Source organism: Cyprinus carpio, chromosome B7, assembly GCF_018340385.1.
Source record: "Cyprinus carpio isolate SPL01 chromosome B7, ASM1834038v1, whole genome shotgun sequence".
Lineage (NCBI taxonomy): Eukaryota > Metazoa > Chordata > Actinopteri > Cypriniformes > Cyprinidae > Cyprinus > Cyprinus carpio.
This window is the reverse complement of record NC_056603.1, coordinates 38,369,799-38,394,446: the sequence shown is the minus strand read 5'-3', so window position 1 is coordinate 38,394,446 and position 24,648 is coordinate 38,369,799. Positions and strand designations below refer to the sequence as shown.

At 37.3% G+C, this 24,648-nt stretch overlaps 1 protein-coding gene across 1 annotated transcript in view; it reads left to right on the top strand.

Annotated features, from left to right (window-relative positions):
- The window catches only part of LOC109087793 (A disintegrin and metalloproteinase with thrombospondin motifs 7-like), an 83,625-nt gene extending 62,730 nt beyond the window's left edge, over positions 1–20,895 (top strand). Inside the window, 2 exon segments of the mRNA XM_042726846.1 lie at positions 3,705–3,867; positions 18,847–20,895. Of these exon segments, the coding sequence (XP_042582780.1) occupies positions 3,705–3,867; positions 18,847–18,995 (312 nt within the window). The 3' untranslated portion in view covers positions 18,996–20,895.
- Positions 20,896–24,648: the final 3,753 nt, after the last annotated feature.

Genomic DNA, 24,648 nt, shown 5'->3' with positions numbered 1-24,648 from the left:
TGATTGTGTTTTTGAAAAAAAAATGTTATGCGTGGTTAGTGAAAAACTAAAAATGTTAAATCACTTGAATATAATGTATATAATTTTATGTTTGTAGTTTATTTAGAATATATTTAATTATCCCACAACATAATTTAATATTCACTTGTGAGTGCAGTTAAACAGTTTATTAGGAACAATCAAAGCTGACTTTCAAACTGAATTTTTTGCATCATTACTCCAGTCACACAATCCTTCAGAAATCCTTTTAACAATCTTATTTTATACAAAAAAAACATTTATTGTTATTATTATCATTATTATTATTATTAATGTTGAAAAGAGCTGAGAATATTTTTTTTTTCAGTTTTTTTAGGGGGGATAAATTGAAAGAACAGCATTGTTTGTTACATTTGTTACAGTTACATTTATTGGTACATTTAAAATATTTACATCAAGCTTTTGAATGGTATAGTAGTGTATATTGTTATTGAAACTTCATAATATTTCACTTGATTATACATTTAGTCAGGAATTATAGTTTGGGAAAAAAAGTCTTTGGAAAAAGTCTAACTAGTAAAATGTTTACACGTTATGTGAAAACTAGTACAAGTATATAAATAAATAAAAAGAGACTTACTCATGTTTATGATCTCTGCTGAATAAAGTGCTTCATTCTTTTTTTCTGAGGAAATCCAAATCTCAAATCCTCAACCACATCACATCTTTTTGGGGTGAACTGTGTCTTATTCCTCTCATCGCGAAGCACACAGTAAAATAAAAAAAAACTTGAAGAACAATCTCGCTGCGTTGTCTTCTGTTGTGTGGGCGTATTCAAGCTGCACGCTTCAGTGAAACATTAGAATCTGAATAGCGCATTCAGCACGGGGGCGTGGTCGCATTAGAAGATAATGAAGGGAGACGTAAAAAACGGACATTGCGTTGTTTTCATATGGATTACTTTATCACAGAATATTTGTTTCCGGCAGCACTTGTTTAGTATAAAAGTAGACATGTCAGGCTTTCTATAGATATATCTCTAATGTCTCTTCGTTGAGTATTCACTGAGTTACAGTTCATTTTAATGACGCGTTTGTAAATGAGAATCAGCGCAGACAAAGGCTGCAGACAGCACACCTTGTTTGTTATCTTTATTTTATAAGTGCACAAAGTTTTGTTGTTATTATGTCTGTATACAAAAAAAGTAGACCCTTTACAGATTCGATTGATGTATTGCTCTTATCTGTACGATCAAAACTGAAAGTGTAATTTAAGTTCTTTTCGGGGTCATCAGGAGAAAATGCCTCATAACGCGTATACGCGTTAAACGACTTCAGAGGGTTAACTGGGCACGCTCTACTGAGAGATGTGCTGTTAGATTGACCGAATCCGACTCCATAGCGAGAAAAGACATCCTCTGCACCGGGGAGAATTTGCTCTTTCCCAGTTGACCTGTAGGCCCATCCAGCTGACGTGGCTGTGTACCACGTCCCTGTGTTCACACCACTGCGCTCCAGACTGGACAAGTATGAGCCAGTCATTGAGGTAGTTGAGAATGCAAATGCCTCTTTCCCTGAATGGAACGGGGGCTACCTCCATGACTTTGGTGAAGGTGCAAGGCGACAGGGACAGCCCAAAGAGAGGACCTTGTACTGACATGCTCTCCCCTCGAACATAAAGCAGAGAAACGGCCTGTGTCGAGGGAGGATCGAGACATGAAAGTACGCATCCCTCAGGTCGATCGCTCCAAACCAAACATGTGGACGAATGCATTGAAAAGTGCATTTCTGCGTCAGAATCCTGAAGGGGAGCCTGTGTAGGGCTCAGAACACACAGGTCCAGGATTGGCCATAACCCACTGCCTTTCTTGGATACAATGAAGTAAGGGCTGTAAAACCCTGTCTTCATAATGGATGGAGGGACTGGCTCTATCGCGTCTTCGCCAGTTGGACAGCGATTTCCTGCTCGAAAGATGGGAGCATCCTTGTTCAGCAAAGAGGTGAACCAAATGCCCATGAACCTGGGAGGACGCTGGGCGAACCGAATCACATAGCCAAGTCTGATGGTTCTCATGATCTAGTGAAATGGTCTGGGGAGCACTAACCAGGCCCCCTGAAACCGAGCAAGCGGGACTAGGGGAACCACCAACATACCCGCAGTGGGGCAGGAAGGTGGAGTGCAGGGACCCGACCTGGAAGGAAAAAAGCATCCCAGAGTGGGGTCTGAGTGCGCGGTGCGACACTTACCTAGCTCCAAAGTTGGGCAGGGGGCGTGTGAGGAGGCACCATGTCCTCGAGCCGGGCCCTGCTGCTTTCTGGCGAAAGGAGAGAAATAAGAGACTACTCTTTTGTTGAATGTTTGAGTACCACTAGCTGGGGAGTGGAACAAAACAAAAAGGGAACAAAATATTCTCCAACCGGCCCTCCTCCCGGGGAAGGATTGGTGCAGTCACCATCTCCTGAAGAGCAGGATCCAGAGTCTCCGGGTCACCCGTCTCAGGGACACCCCTTGCTCTGGTGCTTTACGGTCCTGCCAAGGGCAGAGACAGACTGCGCCGCTTTCCTGCTGCCAGATCCATGCTGTGGCCGGTGTGAGGGCTGCTGCTGGGGATGAGCTGGAGCAGAGGTGGAGGCAGCGGAAGGGCGACCTTGGCAACGAGCAGGCAGAGGAGCTGCAGCCGGCAGCAGGGTGTTGATAGCAGCAAGGATGTGCTTAATCGCCTCCGTCTGCTTCTGTGCTGAGGAGAACTGCTGGGCGAAGCTCTCCACCATGTTACCGAAGAGGCCAGCCTGGGAGATCGGGGAGTCCAGGAAGCAGTGTTTGTTGCAGCAGTTCTGTAAGCCTTGGCCATTAGAGTGGACGAGAACTTACAAGCTCTGGACAAGAGGCACTGATTACCCTGCCAGGCGGCAGCACTCTGCGTGCAAAGCTGCATCGCAATAGCACGCTGGACTGGGGGATCTCCACATACCCCTTAGCCCTCCAAGACCTAGTAACCTCTTCATGCACCTCTGGGAAGAATGGAACTGGAGGTGGATGCAGAAGATCAGCGTGCAGCACCCCCAGGAACCAATCATTCAACCCCGAGCACTCGGGAGATAGAGGGGGTTTCCATTGCAAAGCCCAGGCATGAAATGCAGCGATCGTGACCATGATCATGGGATATGATGAGATATAAAAGTCCTTCAAACCTTGGGTGGACACTGGTCATGTAAAACTGTTTTTCAATTTGGATATCTGGGCTAACATTGCTATGTTTACATGTACCCAAATAATGAATTTATAATCAGACTGATGTCTAAATAAATACCCCAATCAATCTGACTAATCTCAATCTAAATGAAATTTTGATCGAATTAAAATCTAATAAACAGGAAAAAAATAAGCATGTAAAAACTTAAATACAGCTATTTTCTCATACAGATTCAAAAACATGAATTGGTTATGTAAATGGATTTTCATAGGGTGGACATATACGCCGTTCATTTGGGACACGTCCCGGACAGCATTTTAATATTGTCTAAAATATCCAGGTTTAGGTTGTTTGCACTGTGCAGGTCGATCATTGTGTGACATTCATGAGAGCTATATAGAGCAGAGCAGATGGCTCTTTATGCTTTCTAGTCACTCTTGTGTTGACAACCAGTCCTTGGTTGTCAAAGCTTTGCAATAGGTCATTGATCAGAGTTGTACTGGGTGTTCAACAGTCTATTCTATGTTTGCAGTGTTCGGTGTCCTGTGGAGGAGGTGTTCAGCGCCGACTGGTTAAATGTGTCAACACTAAGGCAGAGCTCGAGGATGAAAATGAGCATGTTGATTGTGATCACGAACCTCGACCAAAGAACACAAAGAAGTGTAACATTCATGACTGTGACAGCGCCCCCTCTGGTAAGTGGAGCTTTGTTAGCTAGATACTCTGGGCCCTATCATACACCTGGCGCAATGCGGTGCCAGGCATGACGCAAGTCTTTTTTGCTAGTTTCAGCCCGACACAGTTATAATTTTCATGTCTTGCGCCACCTTGTTTAAATAGCATATGCATTTGCGCCCATTTGTGTGCCCATGGGCATGGTGGTCTGAAAACGAGGTGTGTTCAGGCACATTGCTGGCCTATTGCTATTTTAAGGCAACTGAAATAAACTGCGCCAGTGACCAACTAAAACCTGGTCTAAAGTCTGGTGCAATATTTGTATTTTTATATATTTTCTGTTATTTAAAGAGCGCGTTAGTAATATGTCCCTATATGCGGGTGCACAATGCACATACACTTTGCTTATTACACAAACATTTTTAAAAATGAAAAATTAAAGGATTAAAATGTAAAGGATATTATTGTGTAAATAAATAAAAAAAATGCCTACATGTCATAATGGATAGTCTTTGCATGTAGCAGAATTATGTACACGCATGAGCAGATCCGTTCCTTCACTAGAGAAGCGGTAAGTTTTTACGCTGGCAAATTCCGCCATGTACATAGCGAATCCGCCATGGCATGAGTGCAACTGGCTTTTAAAGGGAATGGGAGATGAGACTCTGATTGGTTTATGGCACGTTACGCCCAAAACACACCCATTACTCATTAAGAGAATAGGGACAACCCTTTTAGACCATGTGCTGGAACCATTTTTCCCATCCTCAAACTAGCATAAGTGGATTCAGACATGCCCTAAGCGCAATTGCGCCATGCGCTTTAGACCATGCGCTTAGATCGTTAAAATAGGGCCCAATCAATACAAATTTATAATTGTATATATATAAAATTACCATGAAATGAGGTTGAATTCAAATGTGAATTAAAGGTAGTAAAAAAATTAAATCAATTAAATTTAGTTATGGACACTTTATTACATTGTTATTACATAGCAATGTAATAAAGAAATACATTTAGTTACAAGCAATAGCACAAATAAATAAATAGAACAAAGATACAGATTAAGATGCTTTGGGTTTTTATATTTGTAGGTGTTCAAGTACAGAAATTAAATAATAAAATGTAAAATAACATTGGATATTCCTCACTGTATAAATGAAATATAGATTAATCATATTCAGTTATTCATTCAAGAGCAGTAAGTAATTTTCTCTTTTTATTTACTTACATATTTATTTATTGGAATAATATTAAAGACACCGACAGCAGCTTGTAAATTAGGCAAGGTCACTTTAAACACAAATCATAGGTCTAAAATGATACACATTTGATTTCTTTCTGAAATGTTTATGTTCATTTAAGACATAACCGACTATTTTTGAGGATACTTGCCAAGATTGGTATTTTGACATACTTTTGTATTCCACACTGTTGGGAGTCACTTTAAAGATTATACATCAGTAGTTTTTGGTCACACTTTAAACATGACAGAAAGTTGCAGATGGTAGTCAGAGGAGAGACAGTGGTGTTGTACTACAGTGACAACTCTACAAGCTAAACTTGGTCGTGAAAAGGGGTCGTAATGTAAATATTTAAAAACTGCTCTCTTTTTCCTTTCTCTTTCTTTCCCGTGGGTAAGTCTCCACTTTCTCTCTGGTCTGTTACCTTTTTACTCCATTTTAGGTTTTTAAAGGTCTGGAGCATTCTTATCCGGTCTGCTCTTTTCCTACCCAATAGGGTGTTCAGGCTAACACATATTCTAACATGGTCATGTAATAGGGTTAGAAAAGATGCGTTGTTTATGGTTTAGCGTTTTCTTTGTGCTGGTCTGTATTTTCTGTTTTTCCAATGTGCACGGCATGTCTGCTTTACTCATTTTTTTGGTTCCTCACAAGTTTTTATCTACAATGGTTCTTTGCTACTCAGCTGAACTGAAGTCATCGTCGCCTTTACCAGAAGAAATCTATAATCTCTGTCGCATGTTGGGGATTGCGTTTGTCGACGCTATGTTCATCGCGGCTCACACTGCAGATTTTGTGCCTTGAGTCCTCCTCATACTTCTGCTGATGATCAAATACCAGTTGTCTGGTCTCTTGTCCACTTCCCTCATGCCATGCTAGATGCTGGAGTTAACTCTCGTATCTCTGGAATATTCACCAATACACTCACAAACTAGACTCATGTCAGATCTTTCTTGGAGTGTGGATCGTCCTGTTAAATTTGGGCTAATAAATGTTAGATCTGTGTCCAACAAATCATTCATCTTAAATGACTTTTGCAATACTCATGATTTGGATTTTTTGTTAATGACAGAGACATGGCTCAGTCCTGGTTATTCTACAGCCCTAATGTAACTCTCTCCTCCCGACTATTAATTTTTTTTAATTCTCCTAGAACTGCTGGCCAAGGAGGTAGAATTGCAACAATTTTCAGTTTTAAGTGAAAACGCTTGCCTGAAGGAATTTTTTAAAGCTTTTTAAAGCTTTGAGGTGCAGTTGTTCAAGGTTGATCTTCCAATTTCCTTGACCTTCGAAATTTAATAAGGACTTCATCCAAGATTTTTCAGACTTTTTGGCTTCTCTAGTGTTACGCTCTGATAGTCTTTTAATTATTGGTGACTTTAATATTCATGTTTGTTGTCACTCCAAAGCTCTGATCAAAGAGTTTTCATGTCTTATGGACTGTCTTAATTTTGTACGATCTGTCGCTGGACCTACACATCAAAAGGGTCACACTTTGGATCTAGTGTTTTCACGTGGTTTTCCTGTGAATAATATTGAATTATGTGATGCTGTTATTTCTGATCACTGTCCAGTTCTTTTTGACTCTGTATTGCCTTGTACTCTGCCTAAATCCTATGGCTCTCCTCGTTATTCTATATGTTTTAATTCATCTACTGCCAAGTCTTTCAATGACGTGTATTTATCTAAAATGGCTTCAGGGGCCCATTTGTGCCATTAAACAAGAGTGTAGGCGTGCTAAGCGCATTTGGAAGAAAGATAAACTTCAGCTATCATACAAAATTTTCAGAGAATGTCTTAAATGGTGTCAGAGTACTGTTAAGGAAGCTCAGAGGAAATACATGTCAGATTTAATTGCACAAAATGCATATAGCCCGAAGATACTTTTTAATACAATTTAAATCATGCTCCTAGTGCCTCATTACAATTCTCCACTGATTTGTGTGAACAGTTTTTAAAACATTTTATCCATAAAATCGAGCGTATCAGGTCTAACATGCCTTCTCAAAATTATTTTCCTCTAGAAATGCCTTCTAATCAGAGCTTATTATCTCTTTTACGACCTGTGTCACCTTAAAAAATATGATAGCTTAAAGAATCTTTGCTTAAAAGTCAACATTAAAAATTGCAATTCTACTTATGTACTTTAATGAGACAGAATACAATGAAGTAGAATACAACTAAAACAGAATGAAAGAGAACAGAATTTATTTTAAACCTACAAGCGTTGTTTTCAGTCAAATTTACAAGAGTTATATATTATTCAAATATGAGGTTCACAAATAGCAGTTCACCAAATTGGAAAATTTCAAGCAAGAAAATGCCCCCTCCCTTAACCTTTACTCCTTCTTATTCCTGTGAAGAATTCCAGCCACTTATTTCTTCTTCAAGCAATGCAGCTCACCTTGCTCACAGACTTTAATTACCATCATTATCACTTTGAAATGTACCACCAGGCCTGTCATGTGCTAGTCCTGAGAAAATTGCTTTAGCGCAGTGTGCTAATTAAAATGTGATTTGTGATAAGCGGTTTGGCAGTGCATGTGTTTAATTCCTTACTTTTTAAAATAAATTATCCAAGAAATCCACCCATGTTTGATTAGTTTTGGGAAATATTTGCTTATAATTATTTTACCCTGGAGGAGTTCACTAAATGACACTTCATGATTATTAGCTGTGGTGCAATGATTTTATTTCTAAAAATATTTATTCCACCATGTGCAAACTTTTTCTAGGTGAAAAACCTAAACTTTTAAAATATTATTCATTTTTATCCATACACACTTCAGAGCATGTGTGATGTCCTGTGTCAGAGCTTGCATTTTACCATTCATAGTTCGTAGAATTTAATAATTTGTTCAGTTTCTCGGCAGTATATTTTTCTAAGATTTGAATTTAGCTGTGAATTTATAATAAATTACTCACGCCTCAGAGAGAGCAGATGAAACACAATAAATGCAGTCATTGTTTTTGCACTTATATTGTTATCAAGATGTTTACATAAAAAAAATCATAAAAATCCCCCCCCCCCCCATCAGAATGCTCTGTTTGAATAGGCATGGCGAATTGTATAGTCGAAGACTCGGAAGTAAAAACCCACTGCTATGATTGGCTAATAGTTGTGTATGTTTGACAGCGTACATTCCTCATAGATAGACGCTGCTGTGATTTAGGTCAATCTTTATTATTTGGTTTGGCCCTTTCGCCTCTCTTATAAACAGGCAGCGATGCTGAAGCAGGCGTTGAGCTTCTTCTGCTGAGTAGTATTGCTTTTGTCAACGAAAATTATGTCTAAATATTGTCGTCAACGAACCTTTATCATGTGACAAAAACTAAACGAGACGCAACATAAATGCAGGTCATGTGACGATGACTTTATTTAAATGTATAATGCAATATAGTTGACGAATAAAAACGAGACTAAATGTGGTTTACAAAATAAAAACTATGCTTAAATGTCTCTTCATTTTCATTGACCAAAACGAGACGAAACGAAATGTTTCAATGTTATTTTGTCTTGTTTAGTCATTATTATTATTTTGCAGTATTTCTGTTTCCTGTGTCTCACCGCGCAGATGCGACCGACATCACTTCCTCAAGTCCCACTCGTGGCATTATTTAGAAGATGACAACAAAGTTAAGCAGGATTTATACTTTCGCCTGGCTCCGCTGACTGCGAGCGCACCTTCCCAAATGGACGAGGCTTTTATACTTGTCGTGTTCACCGTTGTTCTATTCTTTGAAATGACAGGGGAGTGATGAGGAGTAATTGTCCTCTAAAACCGTCGGGAATCACCAGTGAGAAGAAGTCATTTGCCAGTACAAGTCTTTTGATGAATGAGTTGATGAATTAATAATTTCTTTATGTACAAAGTTATAACAGTCTTAAACTATTGGCTGTATTACGCATCAAACACAAGACAACTTTAAGCAAATAGTTTATAATTAATATCTAAATGAATTCTAATTCTATTTTATACAATAAAAATAAAACATACTTCAAATAAGAAGCCTTGGACAAACTATGCAAAAAGCACCTGATGGAGTTTGAACTTCACATTAAACTGCTTCTGTTTCACACAAACACCAGCACAGACGTGCATGTTCAGCTAGAATCACCCTGAACTCGTGCATGTTCGGATGCGGAGCTATGCGGAAAGTTACAAAAAATGCAGTGCACTCCGCCACGTGAATAGTTTGCGCGCACTCAAAGCGAACTTCCAGCAACGCCGTGATGACGTCATATTTTCCACGCTCACCCAAGCGAAATTGAGTGAGTGAGTGAGTGAGTGACGTGACATACAGCCAAGTATGGTGACCCATACTCGGAATTCGTGCTCTGCTTTTATCCCATCCAAAGTGCACACACACAGCAGTGAACACACACACACCGTGAACACACACCCAGAGCAGTGGGCAGCCATTTATGCTGCAGCACCCGGGGAGCAGTTGGGGGTTCGGTGCCTTGCTCAAGGGCACCTCAGTCATGGTGTTGAAGGTGGAGAGAGCGCTGTACATTCACTCCCCCCACCTACAATTCCTGCCGGCCCGAGACTCGAACTCGCAACCTTTGGGTTGCAAGTCCAACACTCTGACCATTATGCCACGACTTCCCCCACGAACACATCGAGTAGTCCGTCTTCAGTATCTCTGACCTGTGTTAACGGGCATTAACAGACTTCATATTTTCACATAAATTACATTTTGGAAAATGATTGCATTGCAAAGCAGTTCGTACAAGTCCAGAACAGAGAGTTGCAATAAGGCAAAGAACGGCCAGTTGCCGATCGCATAAAGGCCAAAGTATATTTCGGCCATCCGTGCACCGTCGGCATTACGTTTTTTTCTTCATCAAGAAGGCTCACAGACAGCCGCGTACCCCATGGTCATCCGTCCACTCTCATCTGTGGGTGATATACTTTTGAAAGCAGACGCGGCTGTGCACGAGACGGAAAGGAACGCTGAATGTTAAGTGTACCCAGGGCCTTAAGTTTGGCCATCCTACACAAACGTGACTGACCGCTCGCTCGCACCAGCAGGAGGAGGAGGGGTCAGTGTTACTCTCTACACTGCACTCAGCCTGAGGGATTCCTACTCTTTCAGTCATTGAGGAGAAATGGAAAACAGCGCATACCGCAGGAACGGTATAATGGAAAATATTAGTGGTTTTGAAACCGTGACATTTTCAAATCGCGGTATACCTTGAAACCGGTAATCGGCCCATGCCTAGTGTCAAAGGATCAAGGGAATTTTGGTTTCTCAATTCATGACCACTTTAAAATAAGTTTCAAACTCCTCAAGACACTTTTGTAACAGTGTATCACTTTTGAGTGTGGTGCATGAATACTATCGACTAAAAATCATGTTTGGCAGATTGTTGGCAATTGGGAAAGGAAGATAATGAATAGGATAAAGCAGCTGTAATTTAAACTGTAATCTGCATGTACAGCCAGGTGTATTATACCAGTTATATAAGTATCACCATGTAACAGGTGTAAGCTATTTCTACACCCACACACTGTCCGGTCTGAGGAATATTAAACACAAAGAATGCTTGTAAGGCTACCTTATCTTCACTTTGTCCTCATTATATAATCATTTGGTAGGTTGACACTGGGTTTGATCCAGGCTCCTGGCTTTTCACAGTCAATACTTGACATCAACAGTATTCTGAAGAGGCTCTCCTTTATTAGCAACACTTTGTTTCATTTTGTTTGTTGGCGCTGGATTGTAAATTAATCAACTACTTGATCAACTGCCAAAAACCTGGTTCTTTTGGCTCAGACTGTCATAGTGTCAGCTGGAGTGTCTCACAGTCTTTTGTGATAATAAGGGACGTTTCACTTATTTTCCATCCTTGGTGCCTTCTGATTAAGAATTGGACTTTCCCACTCTAGATTTGTAAATCATGACATCCCAAAGGGCTATTAACAGTATTGTTTTTTTCCTTTGGCCTCAAATAATAACCTCTTTTGGCAAGGCATGCTGCAGCTCCAATCCCCTCACTCCTGACAGTGTTTTGGATGTTGAGAGAGGTCTTGCATAACTGCTTGGCAAGAATTATTTTGGCGTTGTCCAAATAGATCACAAGTGGATTTTCATGCCACTTCAGCTGAAGTCAGCTGTTATCTACTTGCAGTTTAGTGAAGGTTAATGTGGTTGTATAACAAATTAACCCTGTGTTGCTGTACATCTTAAAGCATTGTATTAACATACAGTAAGCAGTACGCTAAGCAAATATAAATGTACTGTATTTCTCAGAGATCTCAAAGGCTCAATGTTTCAATGTGTTTCCATGAAGTCCACAAATATTTCCCAGTTTTATCAGATTTATTCCCACAACATCTCAGAGAAAAATATAATAAATGAGACAATTGTTGAATACAGTTAGAGTATAAAGCTCTAAAACTGAATGTGTAAAGCATGGTTTAGATTGTTTGCTCCTGGAAGAATTTTATAGAGAAAGTCTGAGTTCATACTGAAATTTATGATGTATGCGTTCTGTTAAATTTCATGGACATGAAGGTTTTGTATTTTTTGTTTCTTTCCTATAGGTTGTTCTGTATATACACACATTTTAACACCCAAGTTTTAAGGTGATAGGTAATCCCAGACAAAAATAAAAATAGTTTCAGCAGCAGAGCAATTTATTAATATTTTGATGGAAGGCATGCGTATTTTCCTATGAATTAACCTAATAACATTGAGGAACTTATATTTAAGTAAATAAACCAATTGTTAGTTCATGTTAAAGGTTTGGGAAAATCCCTGACTGAATAATTGTGGATTTTGTGGGATTTAGTTGCCATGTGAACAGCCTCATGTCTTCTGAGTTTTCATTGCCTGCTGGCTGCTCATTTGGTTTGAGTATTGGTTATGTGTGAGTGAATAAAAATAAACTAAATTTTTTCTATCACTCAGGCTCCTCAACATTGTTTAAAACCACTCTTACAGGATGTTGGGGAGGTGGGGTGAGGTCAGACCGGATTAATGAGCCCTCTCCCAGCCAAAGGCCACTGTGTGTCACGGGATTTGGTCTGCTGCTCTGTCTGGAATAAATCATGTAAATACAGGAAGCATGCATGTGTGTGTGTGTGTGTGTGCATATGTGCGATTTGTGCGTGTTTGTAATTGAATGTGCAAGTCTTTCTTTATCTCTCACACACTGTGCTTATCAATGATTGAGTTGTAATTAGAGGTTAATGTTCATTCATTCTTATGAATACTTAACAACACTCTGATTACAGTATATCTGAAAACAATAATTAAAAGCCATAATTAAAATACTGTATAGTGGAAAATATTGGACAGCGTGATTGTATGGTAGAGTTAAGCTCTCGTCTATGCAGAGACCCTCAGAGTAAGAGGGAAGGGAAGTCAGCAAGGACAAATTAATCGAAACTCACAGTAAAAAAGACGTTTATATTGATACAAAAGATGATGCGATTACAATTTCTCCTTTCTCTTTGGATTGTTACAAGCTCTTGGTGCATGAAGAAGATCTGTAAAGTTGCAAAGACTAAAGTCTCAAATCCAAAGAGATATTTTTTATAAAATTTAAGAGTCAACCATGCCTACCTAAAACGGCTCGTTCTAACATGCTTTGCATGCGCTTGTTGTTTGTCGTTTCTCCAGATATGGTTTTATGTTTACGCAGTGCAATATGCAACACAACACATAAAAAGAACAGTATAAGTCATTATAATCAGTAATTATGTCCCCACTAGATGCAACAAATGTCTCATTTATAAAGGGTTTTATTGTTTTTGTCTTGTCGCACTGGGACACATGGCATCACAGTATAGTAAGGGGTGTAAAATTTCCATCAAACGCTTCAGGTATTCAGCCAATCACAATGCACTGGATAGCTGGCCAATCAGCGTACACCTCACTTTTCAGAACGATGAGCTTTGTAAAAATAGATTGTTTTAATAAGGGTTTGGAATGGAGGAGCAACAATAATGTACAGTATGTGGAAAATAATGTGTTTTTTTAACCTTAAACTGCATAAACACATTTCATTACACCAAATACAAAAAAAAAAATGTTATTTTTAGCAACATCATATGACCCCTTTAATACTGCTTATATTATCAGAAAATGAACAATATTGATCACAGTGTGAATGATTGACAATTATGATTTGTATCATAATCATGCACCCTAAACCTTTTTAACGCTGTCCAATAACTTTGCACATGTGATGTAACATTTAAAGGGGTAATATGATGCTGCTAAAAAGAACATTATTTTGTGTATTTGGTGTAATTAAATGTGTTTATGCGGTTTTACGGTTCAAACAAAAACACATATTTTCACATACTGTACATTATTGTTTCTCCTCTATGCCCCGCCTTCTAAAACGTGCCGATTTTCATCGGTCTGAAAAGCGAGGTGTGCCGTGATTGGCCTGCTATCTAGAGCATTGTGATTTGCTGAAATGTAATGGAAATGTTACGCCTCATAACATATTGTGATGCCCTGTCCGGCCGGAGCGACGAGACATAAACATTAAAACCCATTATAAACGTGATATAAACATGATTTCTAGTTGTGTCCTCTTTTGGAAGGCCAAACAAAGTAGTTTTGCTTTCTCAAAGAAACAGAGTCACACACCGCGGCCTCAAGTGAGCGAAGACCGGAGGCCTAGAGTAAGCCGTGGCCTAGAGTGAGCGGAGGCAGACTTGAGTGAGCAGAGGCGGGCGGGCTTGAGAACGGCGCGGCCAGCAGATTCTACGAAATTTAAATTCTAAATAATATATTATTTCTAATATCTTTAAATTAAAAATAATATATAAATTATCTATGGCTGGAGCCTCCGAGGCCATGACCCCAGCCCCAGCCCCAGCCCCCGCTGCTTTTTGATGCTCCCAAAGTACTGTATGATGATGTAATTCTGCATTGGGTGAGTAATGATTATATATGTGGCCCAAGTCACCAGAAGCTAATGTGCATTTTTAATTTATATTTGGACGGCATGTACAAATTGTCTTTTCATGACTGAATAGCTATCCGATTACTTAAAATGTATGGGGTCCTATTTTGAAAGAGGTACAGTAGTTCTTAAATGTTACATCACATGTGCAAAGTTATTGGACAGGGTTAAAAATGTTTAGAGATGCATGATTATTATACAAAAAGTAATTGTCAGTCATTCACTTTAACACTGTGATCAATATTGTTCATTTTATAATAATATAAGCAGTATTAAAGGAGTCATATGATGTTGCAAAAAATAACATTATTTTGTGTATTTGGTGTAATGAAATGTGTTTATGTGGTTTAAGGTTCAAAAAACACATTATTTTCCACATACTGTACATTATTGTTTCTCCTCTATGCCCAGCCTTCTGAAACGCGTCGTTTTTCACAAAGCTCATCGGCTGAAAACCAAGGTGTGCTCTGATTGGCTAGCTATCCAGTGCTGTGTGATTGGCCAAATGCCTCAAGCGTGTGATGGAAATGTTACGCCACTTGCCATACTGTGATGCGTGTCCCAGTCAGAACACCTGCGTGACGAGACAAAAACAATAAAACCCATTACAAACGAGCCATTTGTTGCATCCGCCATGGTCTCATGAGTCTCCAGATCCACTTTGGCGTCCCGATTGGTGTCCGCGCCCACCCCCACTCCCCATTAGAAGTTATATGGCATGAGGACATGCCTTGCGGAGGGGGGCGTTATGTCAGACTCTGTTCCGTGCCTTGTGTGTGTTTTGCTCCTCATGTTGCTTGATTCCAGGTGTTGACCGTTTATTTCCTTTGAACCCCGGTGTGTCTCGTCATCCTCTCATCCTGTTGTGTTGAAATAGTGTTCCCAGTTTCAGTTCCTTTGTCCGTTAATGTCTACTCCTTGTGCTACGTGTGATTCCCCGAGATCTGAATAAATTCCTTGTTGATGTACTCCTGGTCTTCTCGTTCCTCGCTCTGTGCTGCTTCACAGTAGCAAACCGTGACACATACATTTATGAGGCTAGGTGTAATAGGGCAATGTATGTCCAATGAGATTGTAATTTCATCAATCAAGACGGTTACTGTATGATGAAGTGACTCCTAAAAATAAGTGTCATTAGGCCCTAATTCATTCTCTTTTTGTAATAAAACATACTGTTCTTTCTAGTTAATGGTCAGTCCATTCATTCTCTGATTTTTAGTAGCAGCCTCACATGGAACTGGCACTCACAATTACTGTCAATATGGTAAGTGTGCTGTGAATCACACATAACTAGTGACTGAATGAATTCTGAATGACAGGTTCATGGATGAGCAGACTGTGCACCATGTGAAGTGTTGTGGGCTTTAACTTTCTTTGAGCTGACAGGACATGACAGCTTTCACAGGCTGGTAATGAGGTGTTTGTGAGCAGAGAAAGCAAAAACTAGGACATGTAGTGAAAATGCTTTGCATGTATATTAGAACCTAACTTTTTATTTTACTGCACAATCAACTGTTTATGAACTTCTTTATGTGAGATGCAGAATATGCACTGAATTAAAAATGGTGTAGAAACAGATTGGTAAGGCTTTCTATGAAGACTGCATATGAAATGCATTTTCATGCTATTCTTAACGCATTATAATGCATGCATATAAACAACCTTATGATATCTTGCATCATTGATAAATAATCATTACAATACATTATTTGTGGTTATAACTTTTAAGAGCATGATGCATTAGAAAGGTATTCTTAATGCATCATAATGCATGCATAATGCCTTTTAAAAAACAAGAGTGTTATAATCCATTCAAGATATTAAATGTCTGTTTAAAAGCAGACTTGTTGCCAACACTTCAAGGTTAAATTTGTTAACTATATTTAATGCATTATCTAACAATGAACAATACATTTGTTTCAGTATTTATTGCTAACATTAGTTAATAAAAGTACAGCGGTTCATTGCTAGTCCATGTTTGCTCAGGTCCATTAAATAACATTAATAGATACAACTTTTGAGAATTTTAAGAATGTATTAGTAAATGTTGGAATCAAAGATTAATAAATGCTGTAGAAGTATTTTTCATTTTTAGTTCATGTTAACAAATGGAACCTTATTGTAAAGTTCTACTTATGTTTGTTACTTTACTTAAATCAGAAAAGGACCACTTCTTATAAATATATATACTTATGACAAATGTGCATTCACATTTAAAAAAGAATAATCCCTTATGTGCATATAGGAACAAGCTTTCAGTGTGTGTTTTGTGAGAAGTCTATGTTGTTTATACACGAACCTTTGGAGATTTCTGATAAAGTAGAAAAGTAATTGGGACATGGTCACACAGCGTCAGTCGTCGTTCTAAGTGTGTGTGTTCATAGTGGAAGTTGTGTGTGGGAAGGGTTGTGGTGGGGTTTTGGTGGGTGTGTTGAGGTTTTGGTGAAGGTGGTGCTGGGTGTGATGACACTGCTGATGTCAACACACTGTGTGATCTAGCAGCATGAGGAGATGGTATCATGCTAAGATGTGAATGACTCCTTCTGTTAGAGGTCTATCCAGTGGAAATGCCCTGAAAATTCATTTAGTAGGGCTGTCTGCAACACTTTGCATCTGTAAATGTGTGTTGTAAACACTTCTTTGTGTTTCGTCTATGCTCTAAGGGCTTTTGGTCTTATCAGTATTTCAGACAAGGCTAAATATGAGGCATTTAGAGTATGTTTTTAATCAGCCTTTTACTGGCACACATGATGTCTTGTAAAAGGTATTCAGAGAGAAAATATTTCTCGTCTTGCTGAATGCTTTAAAAAACATGACCAGCAAAGGTAAAACTGGTACACCAGAGATATTTTGTGGCTAACGTGGCAAAATATGAAATTTTTTTTATATTCAAAGAAATATTTAATCTTTCATGGTTGGAATAGTTTCTCATTTCACACACACACACACACACTTTCATATATATTCACGGTGTGTGTGTGTGTGTTCACTGCTGTGTGTGTGCACTTTGGATGGGTTAAATGCAGAGCACGAATTCTGAGTATGGGTCACCATGCTTGGCTGTATGTCACGTCACTTTCACTTATATATATATATTTATTTTTTTTTTTTTACATGTCTTTTTCTTTATTATAAATAGCCTAAATATAAAAGCTTAAACATAACAGCTGTTTTGAGACTTTGTGAGGTACAGACACTGTACATGATTTCTAGATCAATATAAAGAATTGCCCGATGGTTTTCTTCACAGACTCTTTGCATAGCAGGACAATTCAAAATAGGACTGAGGTTCATTTCAGGACTTGCTGTTGGAGTCCTTGTTATGGAAAGGCTTGAATAACTGTAGTGAATTTATAATGTATAAAGGATTTGTCAGTGTGATGGACTTCCAGTGCTCAAGGGATCCAAATCCATCAGCATGCTCACCCTTGTCCCATCTTACCGTCCCCCCACCCAGCATTTCATGGGATTTTTGGAACAGAAATCCTAGACAAAATCTGTTTTATAGCCTGATGTTACTGGAGAGTGTGATTTTTTCAGGGGAAAAAAAAGATAAAGTAATCTATGCAAATTTGCTTTAAAAGATTCAGAAATTAAAATGCTGGTCAAAAGAACTAGATAATGCAACAAACATTTATTTATTTATTTATTTACTTATTTACTTACTTGCTGCTTCAAACTTCAAACATATTATTCCTTTACCTGTTGAGTAAATAGAGGACAAATGATTTTCTCCTAATGGCCTTTTGGCTAGTATATTTTAGATCAACTGACATTTTTGTATTAATAATGAACCTGTCAGACTCTGATCCATGTTTTGTGTATGTTCTGCTCCCCATGTGTTTCCATGCCCATATTTGGTCCTTCCAGTTCCTGTCCTTATCATTTTGTTCCAGGTGTTCCCTGTTTAGTTCTGTTGATCCCAGGTTTGTCTCGTCATCCCCTCGTCATGTTATGTGTATATACTGTTTTCCCTGTTCTTAGTTCGGTATCCGGCATTGTTTATGTCAACTTCTTCTGCTATGTGTGTTTTCCTGGTTCCCTTGATAAAGTCTTTGTGTTGATGTACTCCACATCTCCTAATTCCTCGTTCCGTGCTCCCTCACATTAGCGACTGTGCCAGAACCCTTTTCACTTTTCAGACTGTGATGTCATGTTTAAATATATCTATCAATGTTTTAAAATTTACCATTTTAATAAATGTAATACACATTTATAACACTATATTTTGTGCTTTAATACCATGGCATTAAATTACAAATAAAAAAAATTGGTTATTGTTGTTGCGTGAGTGTTTCTAGTACAACAGCTGAGGGAGTGATATCAAATTTGACATCTTTCTCTCTTCTGACATTTTTTTCCCCCTCTTTTGGAAAGTCATAAAAATGCTATTGTGGATTTTTTTTTTTTTTTTTTTTTTGCTATTGGGTCAAATGGGAAGGCAAAAAATGATAATTGTAGTTTATGTTAACCATTGATGTTGTTACCTTATGATGACTTCCACTTCTGAGAACCCCGGAAGTGAGAAAAGGATCCTTATTGAAAATTATCCTTAATTATGTTTTGTTGTTCAGCCATTTTACATGTTTTACGGTATATAATGTATGTAGTCAACTCGATTTTATTTCAGGCGTTCACACAATCAGTGATGAGTGTGGTATGTTATCGCTGAGGTGTCTGTGTTGCTGTAATGTGTTGCCTGGCTTGAGAGCAAATGTGTGAATGCACTAGTGCATGTCTCTCGTGCAGCTGGTGAAGCAGTCTCACCCCTCTAGAGCTGTCCTAACTGCAGTCTCTCATGTTTGTTCTGTGTCTTCCAGGTCAGTTGTGTTTACGGGACCATTTGACATTACGCTTCTGTCAGACCCTCCAGTGGCATGGGCAATGTCAAGTGCCTTCAGTCCGTGCAAAGTGCTGCAAGACCTGCGGGCTGCCATCACGGGGCAATGATCGCATTGCAAGTCGCTGAGATCCAGGGGGATTCCAGAATGAATGTTGTAAGCCATGAAACAAAAGGTTACACAAATACTCAAAGCAACTATGGACCAATCCATTGTTGGACAGACTGGTCTGGTCTGGTCAAGCTGTTGCCATTGACCAACAGTTCATCAAAGGTGCTTATTTCCACCCATCATCTCAGATAAGTGGTAGTAAAACAGTTAAGTGGACCATCTTGCCATCTCACTGTAGACTGATGCAGGGATGGTGTATTTTTAGCATGTAGAGTTAGCATTTTAGCTCTTCCAGTTCTTTTGTCCTGAAGTCAATGGGTTTATTGAATGTTTTTTTTTTGGTAAATGCCTGAAATAAGGTCTGTGGTTCACACAAGCACATAATATTTTCATCTTTTTTTTTAAATGGCATAAATACATCAGTAAAACCCACTTGTGATTTTACTTCTACTTGTCTTGAAAAGGTCGGTTGCTAAGAAGAGGCTAAAAAACTCATCTACTTACTAACCCGCTTTCAAAATCTTGTCATGTTTATAAATGCGCTCTTGCAAACTGTTATACTTTCAGGGATTTTTTTAAAGAGTTGTCAGAAGCTCAGTGGTCATTCTGAAATCATGCGACTGCGAAGTAGTTTTTTTTTATTGCCTACATAACTTTTACTTCTGACAAAGAGAGAACAAAACATGTAAGAATCAAACATTTATTGGTCAAAGAGCTTATTTCCTGCAATAATATAAAAGCAGATGGAAAAATACAACCACTTTTTTGTCAAGGGTGATGCTAATTTTCAGGTTGACCTACAAAAATACGTCATCACTGTAAACGTTATTTTCTGATTAGCAATTGACAGAAATATATTCATAATTTGGCTGTTTGAATCTTTTTAACTCTGTCAGGAATTTAGGATTGCAGTTCAACAGTTCGAGTATTTGAACCACAGATAACCACAAAGCTAGAGCGCAATTCCACATAATTGCAAGGTTGCAGATGTTTCTATTTATTGAAGCTGATGACAGATCAGATGTAAAACCAGTAATGAAGTACCTGGTGCTGCAGCATAAACCGGTGCTAAAGGTAGCGAGCGCTAAGCTCCTCACTCAGTCTAGTGTTGGCTGGTACTTGAATTCAATACACACTATTTATAGTACCTTAATTTTATATGTCTGTATTACCCTTTGGATTAATAAACATACACAGAATAATAGTTCAGTGTACCACTTTTTTAAAAATGTATACAACATAGAATAGCTTAATGTCTGCTTTCATAAAATATAAAGGATTTATTTTTAATGCAGTTATTGTATTCCACTAGTGTATAATACGAGATACAACCATTAGAGACATCAGTTTAAAGAAAAACTCAAGATGTTTGTCAAGTACATGAAATATTACACTAAGTAAATATTTAATATGGTTGTTTTTACTTTTTTATAATACTTGACCACTAACTGTGTATTCATTCTTAAGATGCGATCACATCTGCGACCTTTCTGCAAAGTTTTGTGGACAAAAAAGGTCTATTGTTAATAGTGTAGTGATATATGAAGCTCAGTTCATACAGAGCAATTAGCAATAAGTCATTGAAATTTCACAGACAAAAAAGGTCAGTTTTATGTCTATAGTATAGATATGAAGCACAGCTAACATAAAAATCACTTTCAAACCAAGCTTTCTCTTGGTTATATTTCTGTTCTATTTCTCATCACGACAACTTCAGTGTACCAACTTGAAAATGAGTAAAATCCATTTAGGGAACAGTTTCGCCTTCATGCAAAATTCCCATTTAAATGATTGCATATCTCTATGGAAGCCCATTTCCACCACTGAATAAAAAATAAAAAAGGTAATTGTGAATTTTTATCTAACAATTCTGACTTTTTTATCATAACTGGGTGATACAAACTCGCAATTCAGACTTTTTTTCTTGCAATTGCTAGTTAAAAAGTCATAATTGTGAGATATAAACTCGCAATTCTGAGAAATAAAGTCAGAATTGCATGATATAAACTCACAATTCTGACTTTTTTTTCTCAGAATTGCGAGTCACAATTATGAGATATAAACTTGCAATTCTAAGAACATATCAGTCCCCCCAATTCTGACCTGATATATAAAGTTTGTGTTTTTATTTATTATATTTTTGTTTTTATTTATAACTATTATTTGTGAAATTTTTATATAGTTGTTATAATTTTTTTTTTTATTTTTTATTCAATGGTGGAAACGGGCTTCCATATATCTCCCACAAAAAAATAGACAAATATCTATACATGTGACTGCACCTTGAGTTGTAGCCTATGTTGTATAAACTGTGCTGCATATTCTTTCTTACTAAACCAAAAATAAATTATAAGTTTTGCTTTATCACGGTTCAGGTATCATTTGGTTTTATGTGAAAAAAAAATTTATTCTCTGAAAAAAGGAAAGCTGGTAGCACATTTTCGTAATTCTTTTTTCTTCATGACACTTACTTTACTTCTATCACTCGTTCATCCAAGGACCATGTAATGTAGCTGCAGTGTTTATCATTTGTTCTTGTTTTGCTCTAATGATTCAGATAAAAGGCCTGCGCTGCATTACTAACAACTGATCAACATCAAACAACAAATGCAACATATTTTGTTTGTCAAGTTGAACTGAGACATGCAATTAATTTGTAATAATGTTCTTTTCATTAAGTGTTTGTTTAGGCTTGTAATTATGTGCTTAGCTGATGTATCAGGACTGTCCAGTATGTAGACATGGGTAATACTTTACAATCAGATCATTTTAGTTGACATAATTAAATGCATTAACCAACAATGAGCAATACATTTGTTACACTATTTATTAATCTTAGTTAATGTTAGTTAATAAAAATACAACAGTTCACTGTTTGTTCAACTTAGCTCAGGTCCATTAAATAATATAAATTTAGATTTTAATAAATGTTGAAATTAACATTACGATTAATAAATGCTTTAGAAGTATTTTCATTGCTAGTTAATGTTAACAAATTGAACCTTATTGTAAAGCATTACCTAGATATTTTCTGGTTTACATATAGGATTTTTTTTAAAACATAGATTTTTTTTGGGGGGGACGTATCATTATCATATTATTCATATTGCACTTCTGTAACACCTTTATTTTTTGTACTTCTTTATTAAATAGTTTTTTTTGTAAAGGAAATGATGTGGGCAACTTTTTAACCCAACACACACGCAGACAAAAGAAAAAAAATAATGTAATTGAAGAATAATGTATTTAGTCTTGTGGCTAGAAAACCAAAAAATAAATACAAGTATTAGTCTAAAATAATCTCATGTTATGAGTCAGATTAGAACTGTAAGGTTCTGTGATGCCCTATAGCAAACTACAGCGTTTCATCTCATTTTGGACTCATTCCTTTAAAGGTCATGTTACTTAGCATTTAGACTGTGTTGAGGCTGTTTCACTAATGTGAACTTTTATCAAATATCAAATGAAATCCATTATTTGAGTAGGCTATGATTTAAGTATATATTTTGAATATAAAAAAATGAGTTTTGATTTAATCTTTGCCTGGGGATTGTGAGTTACTTAAAAATCCAATTTAGGAAGAAAGGAATGGGATGTTTCAGGGTACATTTTATCATAGGGGACCTTATCTGATCTTCTACACAGCTACTGGTTATTAACTGCTCCTGAATAACTGGAATAGAATCTATATGTGTAAGCTCTGGCTGGACACACAGCAGTAACTGTGAATGCTGTGTTTACCTGTTTGCTTTTATATTGTTCAATTATTTTGTTTGATCAGTGCTTCAGTCCAACTAGCCCTTTAAAACATCTTCAATCTATTAGATCTGATGGAGGACAGTAACGATAGTAATTATGCATGTGATTCCATTCTCTTGTGCCCAAAGTAGCTTATGAAACGAAGATGTCTGTCTGAGCACAAAGCTTTGATTCTCCATCATTAAAAGGCTTGTCAAGAGTTCGTGCATTTCTTTGCATTGAATGCCCTTTTATTCTTCAAAAAGAAACATTAAACTGTAGACCATTCTTTCAGAAAGAGAAACAGTGCCTCCCCATGGTTAAATAATCAATTCTGTGTATCCTTATGAGAATTCATTACCTGCTCCTGACAGTAATTTTAATTGGAAATGTATGTAAAAATAAACCGTAAAAGTATATATTTTAAAGAATAATATAGGCAATGGTAGTGTACAACATTGTTTATGAAATTAAACTATAAATTGTAGCTTACACGACTCAAATGGTCTTGTAAGTGAGGGGACCAAATCTGAGTGTTTGTAAATGATTGAGAATATCTAGAAATGGCTTCAAGCATTGCATTCTGGTGCACAATGGTGTACTGATTTATGGAAATTTTAGTTTCAGCACACCATATTATTGAAATTAATAAATAGGGTAAAATACATAGTTTGTCATGAGCTACACTGGGGATAAAATGGTGGTGGTGTTAAAAAAATTTTTGCTTAGAAATTGCTTGTAAATTTCACAAATAATTACAATGAAACTGAAAGTGAACACACTGAATTAAATGTGAATTTTGAAGTAGAAAGATTAAACAGTATTTTTATGTACTTTACTAATCTTTGTTTTATTTACGTCAAACAATTTACCGTGTATATCTGAGTAACTATAAGCTTTATCATATTGGATTAGCATTTTATTAACATTAATAGATTTACTGCCAATTTAAATGATCAAATGACTGTTATGCCCATTTCTTGTGTGGTAAAATGAAATTACCGCTTCACTATATCATGTGCCTAACATTAGAAGGAGGTGTACCAATTACTATCAACTGCAAATTGGCAGAACATCATTAAATCCACACCTTAAACTGTATAAACATAAATAAATTGTCAATAAACTGTCTTTGCAGCATTGAAGTACATGGTGCCACCATGCCAAGATCAAAAAAGCAAAGAGCTGCTTAGAGGTCTGGGATTTAAGGGAATTTCCAATTATTAAAATCCACCATTTCATTCAAATCCAGCCAGTCTGATCCACCAAATTAATTTAAGAGCAGAGCACAACATGTTTTCAGTCTTGCAGAACCCCAGGGTAGCAACAAGGTGTCTACAAGCAGCTCTACAGTCTGAGTATGAATTTCACAAATTTTGACCTAGTCCATGTAAAAGACCTTCCAGCACTTAAGAAACTATAAGATGTTTTTTCCAAAGGGGGCAAAGAGATGTACTTCATATTGAGAAAAAATAAATGTGCACTGTTTTTTTTTTGGGGTTGTGTCTTTTGGAGTGGGGGGTGTAGTAAATGCATCCCTGTAAGTGACGTCATCGGCCATAGACGCAGCTCACTGATCCAAGTACCGTCATGAGCAGAGGCATGCGGGTGGATCGTTTCCTTTTATTTACTAGCATTAAAACATGCATGATTTCGTGCATGAACTTCATAAACTAACTTAACATCATTAAAAAGGTCTACAACTCAAGTTTCATATCGATTTTGACTTCACTCCTGACATAAATTAAGAAATGACTGTCGCTGTAAGATTAAAAAAAATTAAGCTTAAGCCTTTTGGTTTAAAATTCTTTAAGTTTCTCGTAATTTTAATGTTTAAACAAACCCGCGTGGTCAACCTGGGATTATCAGTATTTATTAATATTTTATTTTAAATTAAGAAACTTTACGTAAAATAATTATTACATTATTAAA